General features: G+C 41.6%; 1 protein-coding gene across 3 annotated transcripts in view; it reads left to right on the top strand.

Moving 5' to 3' along the window:
• ADPRH (ADP-ribosylarginine hydrolase) overlaps nucleotides 1-10256 on the top strand; it is a 15290-nt gene extending 5034 nt beyond the window's left edge. Inside the window, exons 3-5 of one of the 3 annotated variants that reach the window (XR_014026347.1) lie at nucleotides 3273-3633; nucleotides 5538-7011; nucleotides 7323-10247. Coding sequence is in view for 2 of the 3 variants with exons in the window: in XM_081327115.1 (XP_081183241.1) it covers nucleotides 3273-3633; nucleotides 5538-5931 (755 nt within the window). In the remaining variant the exon portion in view is untranslated. Of the gene's footprint in view, nucleotides 1-2318; nucleotides 2425-3272; nucleotides 3634-5537 lie in introns of those variants that run through there. The other 2 variants (XM_081327116.1, XM_081327115.1) reach the window with 2 other exon arrangements.
• Nucleotides 10257-10287: the final 31 nt, after the last annotated feature.

The following is a 10287-nucleotide window of genomic DNA, read 5'->3' as shown; positions in this document are numbered from 1 at the left end:
AAGCATGGCTTAGAATAACTAATGGGCCATCTTTTCTCAGGGTGAATGGAAAGAAGGTAGTTTCTGTGTTCATTTGACCACCATAGAAACAGATTTTATTAGCTGTGATTCCTCCTTCTCTGGAACAGCCTTCTTTCCAGGATCAGATTGTTTCCAACTGATTTTTCAGAAGGCAACTAAAAGCTGACTATTCTGGAGTGCCTTGGGACCAGATTTGTGATGAGGATTACTATATTACTGGTTAAATTCCCATTTATTTAAGGCTACAGTAATATATTTTGTTAACTGACAAATCATGGTTCAATCTGCCATTATTTAATTTCTATAGCCATCTATCTCAGCCAAGTGACTCTGGCTGAACAATACAAAATAAATATATGCAGCCGAGAAAATTTTTAATAATTGCCAGTAAAGCCAAGATATGGCACCCTTAATACATTTAAGGGCCCAGGCACATAGCCAGGTTTTTAAAGCCTCATGAAAGGCTAATGGGGTCAGGATCATTCTAATCTCGGAAGGAAGGATGTTCCAAGGTGCAGGAGGTATGGCTGAGAAGGCATGGCTTCTGGTTCCTGAAAGTTGACATTTATTGGCTGGCAGAATATGCACCGTGCCCAACTAGACTGGAGTGGTAGAAACTATTGGGAAAAGACAGTCCCTTAGGTAACCCAGTCCCAAGCCATGTACGGCTTTATAGGTGACGGCCTGGACCATGAATTGTACCCTGAAACACATTGCTAGCTAATGTAGCTCACACAGTAGTGGTATTATATATGCCACGCTATTTATTACCTATGTAGCTGCATTCTCTATCAGTTGAAACTTTCAAATGGTCTTCAAGGACAGGTCAATGTAGAGTGCATTGCAGTAGTCCACACACAAAGAACATTACCCAAACTCAAGAACCCATAGTTTGGTTTCATGCAAGGTGTGAACCTAATATCCCAAAGGTGCTTTTTCAAGAAGCAACTGGACTTTCTTATTTTTCTTTGAAGACATTTCATTTCTCATTTAAGAAGCTTCTTGGATGAGAAGCGAAATATCTTCAAAGAAAAACAAGGAAGTCCAGTTGACTCTTTAAAAAGCATCTTTAGGACAGCCATGATCTGGATGACTGAGAATCTCCATAGAAATGTGAACCTAATACTTGCCTTTTGAATTTTACTGAGCAGGAATATTTATTTAAATTTATATATGCCTTTTATCCAAACAAATTTTAATCAGCTTATAAAACAGAATAAATAACCCTCTAAAAAGCAAGGGTTATACCACGAGAAAATAAAGTCAGGAGAAATGGGAAGTGCAAAGAGAATCAAATGAATCAAATGCAATTAATCTGATGCATTTCTATGTTATTTAAATCTTTCTCTTCTATTCTGCTCATGTCTCATTAAAATACAGATCCCGGGGACTATTTGTGGAGGGATTCTGGAAACACCTAAAATCCATTAGCTCCAGGTTGTGCACCACAGCTATAGTGCTCAGATAGGAAGTATCTCTGAAAAATATAACTGAGGATGGGTTGTGTGCAAAGTATGTATGCTGTACCAACATTCCCCTGAAAACTTCCAAATTGAGCTGAAATACAAAGGACAGTTTTAACTGACTTTTAGAAAAGTCCATGTCTATGGTTTGGGCTTCTTCCAGCTCCTGGTAGAGCAGCTTGCGGGCTTTCTGTTCTTGAGAAATTTATACATCTGTAAACTACCTTGTTTTACCAGCCTGAAACTCTGCACATCATAGGGATTTTCCCTTTCTGGAGAAGGCATAGGGAAATTCCTCCTATTGCCCTGACCTTTAGAAAAGCTTGCAAAGTAACCTTGCTTTGTAAATTCTTGGTAGTTAGGTAGAAACGCTTCTCCAGGATCAGATTACATTAATGAAGATAATTTATCTAAAGAAGTATTTTTTCAACTTGTTTTTTTTAACTGTAGAAGACTATGTGTCATTAAATTAATTCATATTCTCCTTCTTTACAAAAATGCATCTTATATACCTTTCAGCAATTAAAGGGTTATAGAACTGGCAGCGGTCACATAGAGATAGTGAATCTGATTGTCTGTTTAATGCAAGCAACTACATTAAAATGCTTCCAGCTGATGCCTGCCCAGACTTTATTCAGTCATGTGAAGCCTACCATCTCTCTGAGTAATTAGTTCCACTGTTAAACAGTTCTCTAATTTTTATGTGTTTCTGTAACTTACACCATTCTCTGTTCTGTTCTCTACGATGATGGGGAACAAGTCTTAAGTTTTCTTCTGTGCAAATCACATTGCCCTATGATTTTGAAAGCCAGATGTCCACTGTAGATCATTAAGCTCTAATCATAGGGTTGTAAGAGACCTTTGAACCTCTGGTCAAAGCAGGATGCTCAAACAATCAGAGATGAACTTCAAACAACGGAGTACCTATGACTCCAAGGAGGCAGGCCATTCTATCATAATAGCTCTCTCTCTCTCTCCTTGCAATTAGAATATGTGTAATGATTCTCTGAATTTTCATTTAAGACATATTGCAGATGTCGCACAGCTTTGGGGAAAGTTCAGTAAAATAAATTCTTCTAGGTGAAATACATGCATACTTTGGTATAAATTTAAAGGGTTTCCATTCACTTACATCTTATATACTTTATATTCTTTATTCTGTATGTAGTCAGAATTAGGTCCCACAACATTCAGTGTGACCTAATTCCATATAAGTGTACATCTAATTACATACTTAGATGGTTTATTATTTTAATTATCTGCTTCTTCAACCTACTTGCTTTACCAATATTGTTAAGGCTGTTCAGATTTATGAACAGCATTAAAAAAAATTCAGTTTCACAGTGGTGAAACAGGCTTACATACAAGAGTGGATTTGTATTGAAATGGATTGCTAGTTTTGACCTCCTTTTTCCCAACAGTTTTCTGATAGTTTAGTAGTGCCATTATCACTAACTACTAATTTTGTAAACTAGCTTCCATATTCTGTTTTTCTTAAAATGTATCAGGAGTGCAACCCGCATCATCAGGCAAAATTGGCCAGGTTGATTAAGGATGATGGGTCTTATAAGAAAACGTATTCAGAGATACTCAATGAAGGTTATTTTACATTGTGTAAGAAGACAGGCATAGCAAAAAGTTATTCAGGGAATATTTTTCTGATAATGGTATTTAGTCATTTGGATCTATGTTTTTGGAAAAGATTGGGCTAAATTCTATTTGCAGTGCTTATTGTTTTTGCTGCCTGCTTAATGAACATGTTCTGATACAATGTTCCATCTTTCATAGGTGATACCTGCATGCATTATGCTATGAATTTGGATCCAGATGACTCAGATAGCTGGATACCTAGTTTCTGTAAAAGAGGAGGAGGATGTGGAGCTGCTATGAGATCGATGTGCATTGGACTAAGATTTTGTCGTCCAGAAGACCTGGAAATATTAATTGCAGTCAGTGTTGAGAGTGGACGAATGACTCACCATCATCCTACTGGTTATCTTGGATCCCTTGCATCTGCTCTTTTTACTTCTTATGCTGTGAATCACAAACCACCACAGGAATGGGGAAGAGGGCTAATGGAGGTGATCCCTAAAGCAAAGGCCTATATCCAGAAGTCTGGCTGCTTTGTAAATAAAAATTTGGAGCATTGGTAAGTATGGGTATTTGGGTTGTTCATAGTTTGAAGGTCTTTAAGCATAACTGATATTTTTGTAACTATATAGTGCTGAGCAAGCATTACCGTATTTTCCGGCGTATAAGACGACTTTTTAACCCATGAAAATCTTCTCAAAAGTTGGGGGGTCGTCTTATACGCCCAGTCGTCTTATACGCCGGAAAATAGTACATAAATCAATCGAGCGCCCCCGTTCTTGCAAAGCAACTTCAAGCCTCCTTAGTCCAGTCCCCCCTCCAACGTGACTCTCCCTTTCCACCCCCAAGAGCCTCTCAGCCCCTTCCCCTCCCCCTTGCAAACGCCAGACCCCGGGAGCTCTTGCATCTATTCCAAAGGGTGGGTGGAAGGAAAAGCCCCTTTCGGCTCCAGCTTGGCTGCAAGTCAGCGAGCCCGGGAAGGCACGCCCTCCCCTCTCACTGTGGAGGAAGCAGGGCAGGCTGGCGTTGGGCGGGAGCCGGCAGGGCAGTCCTGCACACGCACGCACTCCCCGGCTGCTAAGTGCTCCTTAACAGCCGGGGAGCGCGCGCGTATGCAGGACTGCCCTGCCGGCTCCCGCCCGACGCCGGACGGCTCTGCCGATGCTGCCTCAAGAGGGAAGAGCGTGAGGCGCCTGCCATGGCTCCCCGAGGACTCCTTAGGAGCCGGGGAGCGCGCGCGTGCGCAGGACTGCCCTGCCGGCTCCCGCCAGATGCCAGCCTGCCCTGCTTCCTCCACAGTGAGAGGGGAGGGCGTGCCTTCCCGGGCTCGCTGATTTTCCGGCGTATAAGACAAAAAATCTTGAAAATCATCTCAAAAGTTGGGGGGTCATCTTATACGCCGGAAAATACGGTAACTATATTCTATCCAGAGAACGCACATAGATACTTTGGAACAAAAGAATAATCTATGAGTAGTATACACACCTTCCTTATTTGAGCTCTCAACTGGCGAACAGTCCCAGAATGGAGGGTAGAAGGTAACAGTAACAGAATTGGAAGGCACCTTGGAAGTTTTCTACTCTAACCCCCTGCTCAAGCAGGTAACCCTATTACTATTTTAGACAAATGCTTGTCCAATCTCTTCTTAAAAACCTCCACAGTGTTGGAGCACTCATAGCTTCTGAAGGCAAGTTATTCCACTGATCAGTTGTTCTAAAAGGAAGATTTTAGCAGATTTTACTCCACTGCGGAGCGGTGCTCATCTCTATTTCAAGGCCATCGAGCCAGTGTTGTCTGAAGACATTTCTGTGGTCCTGTGGCCAGCATGATGTCACAGAGTCCTGTTACCTATTTACTATCGTTTGCATACTTTCAAACTGCTATGTTGACAGGAGCTGGAGCGAGGATGGGTGCTGACCCAGTCACATGGTGCTCGGGTCTTGAATCTGGGCTTGCCGGCTTTCCAGCCGAGAAGCCTAGTGTCTTAAACCACGGAGCCACCATGCCACGTTTTAACTAAGTAAATTTCTCCTTAGTTCTAGATTGCTTCTCTCCTTGATTAGTTTCCAGCCATTGCTTCTTCTGCTTTCAGGTGCTTTGGAGAATAGGTTGACCCCCCCCCCCTCTTCTTTGTGGCAGCCCCCTAAATATTGGAACACTGCTATCATGTCACCTCTATTCCTTCATTAAAAATAGACATTCCCAATTGCTGCAACTGTTCAAATTATTTGATAGTTTATGCTTCAAGCATTCTAATTATATTGGGTCCGTTTTTATATTTTGTACATCTAAGGCAACATCTTCTATCGAAAGTTTTATTGTCATGTTGGACTTCAACTTTCCTCCATAATCTTCCAGCTATTAAGTAGGGAGGGGTGGAGTGGTTAGATTTTTTTTAAATGAAATTCATTCATTTACATAAATCTAGGATATCAATAGAAACTTTGCATTTCTATTTCGCAGGAACTACTTTGAAAGCCAGTGGAAGAGATACCTGGAAATCAGAGGCATCTCAGATGGGAACTCTCCTCCTTCCTTCCCTAAAGTATTTGGTGTGAAAGAGAGAGATGAATTCTACACTTCCTTGAGTTTCTCAGGGTGGGGAGGTAGTAGTGGCCACGATGCGCCCATGATTGCCTATGATGCTATCCTGGGTTCTGAGAATTGGACTGAGTTGGCTCTGCGGGGTTTCTTTCATGGTGGGGACAGTGACTCCACTGCGGCAATTGCTGCCTGCTGGTGGGGAGCAATGTATGGCTTCAAAGGGGTTAGTGAAAAAAACTATAAAAACATTGAATACAGAGACCGACTCGAAAAAGTAGCTAAGGAACTCTACCATCTCAGTTTGACTACCTAAAAGTCCTACTGCTAGAGATGAAGTAACTGTTAAAATCCAGCAAAACAAAATATTTACCTTATCAACTATAACTATGAATAGTGAATACGTATAGTGATTTAAATTATGCAGTAACTACTACTGAAAAATCTTACCACCATCTGTCCCTAAAATGTTAAAAAATTAAGAATTTATTTGAGTATAATATAAAATTTAGCTGGAAGGGGGAGAGGAGAAGATACATTACATTTTATTTGTAAAAATTGGTTGGGACCTCTAATCTTTTGTGTTTTGTATTTAGAAATGTAGCAGGAGGATCTGAAACAAGGGAAACTTTTTGATACGTGCATTAGGCTTTCTAGAGAGTGTGTAAGCAGATAAACATTGTCTCTGCTCGTGTTTTACTTTTTGGATTGTAGTTTTGGATTACCAGAAACAGCCATTACTCCTCTAGCTGCAACTGGGCTGTTCTCATCCATTGTTTCAAAATGCTGTCATAAATATAAGCAATTCAAGTCCTGCCTTAGCCATGAAAGCCAGCTGGGTGACTAGTCGCTGTCTCTCAGCCCAACTAACCTCACAGGGTGGTTGTTGGGAAAATAGGAGGAGGAAGGTGTGCTGAATTTAGTGGCTGCCTTGAGTTATTTGTATATAATGTATGTATATAAAAGTAATAAAAGGTGGGATATACGTACAAACCTACATACTATGTGGATTTTTGACTAACAACTTTGCAGGCAGTGACCTACACCTTGGCCTTAGGAACTGCGATATAAAGTTTTGCTTAGCATCTTGCAAACTTTGTTCATTCAGTCCAATAGTTTTGAAATAGGCCCATTTATTTGTATCCTGCCTTTATTTTTTTTAGAAATAACTTAAGGCGGTGAACATATCTAATATTCCCTCCTCCTATTTTTCCCCAAACCCAGTGAGGTGAGTTGGTTTGAGGAAGAATGACTGGCCTATAAGGTCACCCGTGAGCATGGTCAAACTGGGATTTGTACTCATGGTCTCATGGTTTCTAGCCTGGGTGTCTTAACCACTAGAACAAACTGGCTCCGAGACTGAAAAAGTCTATGCACTGAAGGATGATCTCTTAAGGCAGACATGTCAAACACAAGGCCCGGGGGCCAGATCCGGCCCGCGAAGTGGTTTCATGCGGCCTGCGAAGCCATCCTGGAAACAGTGAGGGACCAGCCCCCACTGCCATGGCTCTGGCCCAGAGACCCTCCTTCTGCCAGAGACCCTCAGATCTGTCCCACTCCTGCCCAGGCCCCCATAGGCACCCTGGATGCGAACAATGTAGAGCTGGCCATGCCCACCCAGTAGGCCACACCTACCCGGCCCCCTGAGGGCAACCGCAATGCTGATGTGGCCCTCAATGAAATTGAGTTTGACACCCCTGTCTTAAGGAATAAAAAACAATAAACAATTGCTAAGCATTGAGATATTTTCCATAACTCCAATCATATACTGCAACATTAGCTTAGTTCCCCATTCCTCCCTCAGCACTGTTGAGTCTTTATAGAAAAGCAGGTCTCTCTTTGCCATTATAGCTAAGCCCCAGTGAAGTTATATCTTCATAGTCTTAGGTTTCAGAATGAAAGGAGAACAGACCAGTGAAAACCGTTCTTCTGCACAACTGAGTCATCGTAGGCATTTGTTCAATGCTTGTGATGTGTGCCCATGGCAGTGATCCCAAGCCATGGTAAGAGCCAGAATGCTGTGGCTTGCTACAGTTGAACACCAACTTGACATAAGCGGCACATTGATAGCTGAATTGTATTAATAAAAAAGTTTTGTTAACAGTTCCAAAACCATTAACACAGGACATTAAATCACAATTTTAACACAGTTTTACTACAGCTTGCATGTGTGTTGTATAAAACATTTAGTGCAACATGGTACAAAGTTCTCTTTTAATAATAATAATAATAATAATAAAAAACACATTTTCTCACATCATGCAAAGGTAGCTTGTTCCTTTTTCTCTGGGTAGAGAAAAGTGGTCCAAGAAGCTTTGTGAAAAAGCTTTTTGCAGGCGGTGTCCATTTTTTTTAAAAAAAAAGAAAGCCCATTCTAATTGGTAATCAGTTTGGCAGCACAATGGACAAGTCATTTGCAAGTGATCCTTGGTGCTGCTTGTGGGACAATTCTTCCACTATTTAGAGAGCTTTATGACATCCATATGCTTTCCCAAGAGTCCACAGTCCACAGATGGGAGAGCTAGCCACTGGATGTCGCTGTGGGATAACTTTCCATAAGCAGGCGTGCAGAGGAGGATCGCTGGTAGGGAAGCATTGATACTACTAGGTCAGTTTAACACATTTCCAATGCAAAGATAAGGAGCGATGTTGTTTAGGGCAGATATTGTACCACTGCCTCCTTTTCAAGACCTTAACTCAGTTACGGCTCCTGCCCTCCAGCAGAATATGTACAAGACGCTTTACATTAACCGTACAGAGAAGCTAGGAATTTGTGTGCTGTGTAGGTGTCTCATTTTCTTTTTAAATCCCCTCTCTTCTGAACAGACAGTATAGGCAGGCAGACTAAAACTATTTCCCCCCCCAAATTGCACATTATATAAGATTAAGGTTTTGCAGAGGCAGATTTGGTTCTGGGAACTTTCTCGGTGCTTTATTAGAATGTTACAAGGATGGGAGACGCTTCAAAACCTCAGAGCTTAGATCAATAATGTTCCCTCCCCCCAGAGCACCTGCCTCAACCTCAGGTCCTTTAGATGTGTTTTATTACGAATCTGTTATTTCTAGCCAGCATAATCAAAGGCCCTGCTGGCTGGGAATTATGCAAAGTGTAGTCTCCACCCATCTCAGAGACACCAGGTTGAGAAAGACTGCTCTAATATTAGGGGAGCGGGCACGTCTTTCTCTTGACATAAGGAAAACCTTTGCACTGGTGTTAAAGCACCATTCCTCAAGTTTGTTATTCCCACAACTTGCTTTCATAAGGACGAATTAGCAAAACTATTAAGTTTTCGCTCTTCAGGAAGGAAAAACCTGCTGTATTGCTATCTTCTTACCACTGATCACCACCTTCAGGTCAAGGCAGCAGAACATGCTGGCATATGTCGCTGACACTCATGAATCACACAGATTCACTTGTTTCATTGAAAATTAGCAACCAACTGTGCCAGGAAGACTTTTAGGAAGACAGTAAACACACTTTTTTTTTGTAAAGTTTTAAAATTTCCCTGTCTCTGCAGCTAGAATCAGGGCAGAAGAGATCTGGTCCATCACGTATAACATAACATTTTCCTGGGCAGCTCACGGAAAGAGCTCTTGACTTGAAGTAGGAATTCCACCTGAACTGAACCAAGGTCTCTTCGTGCTGTGCCTTTCATAGAAAGAACAACAGTTCTTAGCCCAGCATACTTTCACTTATTGTGGCTTATGCAAGGCTGGTGGAATGAAGATGAAGGGTAGTAAAAATAAAGCTGAAATAACAAAGCAGCATATACATATATGGGAGGGAAGGAAGAACATTCATGCCCCTTTCTTGCCGGGTGTAAACTTCTTTGTGTAGACAGCGCATGTGTTTCTTACAACATTTCTAAGAAGCAGAAGTTGGTCACTATGTCAGCCCTTTCTCTGCTCTGTTTCAACAGTCCACAGTTGTTAATAGTGCCAGGCCACACAAGGAGGCAGTTACTTCTGCACTGCTTCCTAAACTTTGGTCAAGGTTAGGATCTGTTTTTTTTCTGCTGCAGTCTCTAAGTGTGATAGTGGAGGATATCTAAACCAGAGCCTTTTTGGTCATTAGAATTAGACGGGCAATTGTACCTGGGGAAGTCAAAGTTTTCCTTTGATGGACTGTAATTTCTTTTTGAAGCTAAAAACAAAGCTACTCTCCCTCCCCCATACGCATTTTCAGTCCTCAAGTAATAAGAAACATCCAGACCGATATGGCAGAAACAATGCCACTTAATATGTAGTATGGAGTGATCCTAGGGTCATTTCTCAAAAGCAATATGAAGTTTTTCTGGTCCACTCCAGCTGCTGAAACAAGCCCGTTTGATAAAACAAGCTTACTCAAAATAAAGTGCCCCACTTTGGCACAACCAGAGCCCAACTTAATCAATACATTCTGGAGTCTGTCCTCTGCATAATACAAGAATACATATTTGAGCAACAGAATTACAGCCCAGAAGACAAATGATGACACTGGATGAAAAGGAAACAGTATGAAAATTCATTATATACAGTGAACAAATGGACATTCCATCCCCCTTCGCAATTGGCTGGTTCTTCATAGGCATTCTGGGGTGTTCAGGTTCCTCTCGCCCCCAAAGGTGACAGAACAGTGTAGCAGAGGTAAGCTGGTATCCAAAAGTTCAGATGGTGAATAAAAATTCAACAA

Source organism: Vipera berus (genome assembly GCF_964194415.1).
Source record: "Vipera berus genome assembly, chromosome: 4".
In the NCBI taxonomy this organism is placed as follows: domain Eukaryota; kingdom Metazoa; phylum Chordata; class Lepidosauria; order Squamata; family Viperidae; genus Vipera; species Vipera berus.
This window is presented reverse-complemented; position numbering and strand designations above follow the sequence as displayed.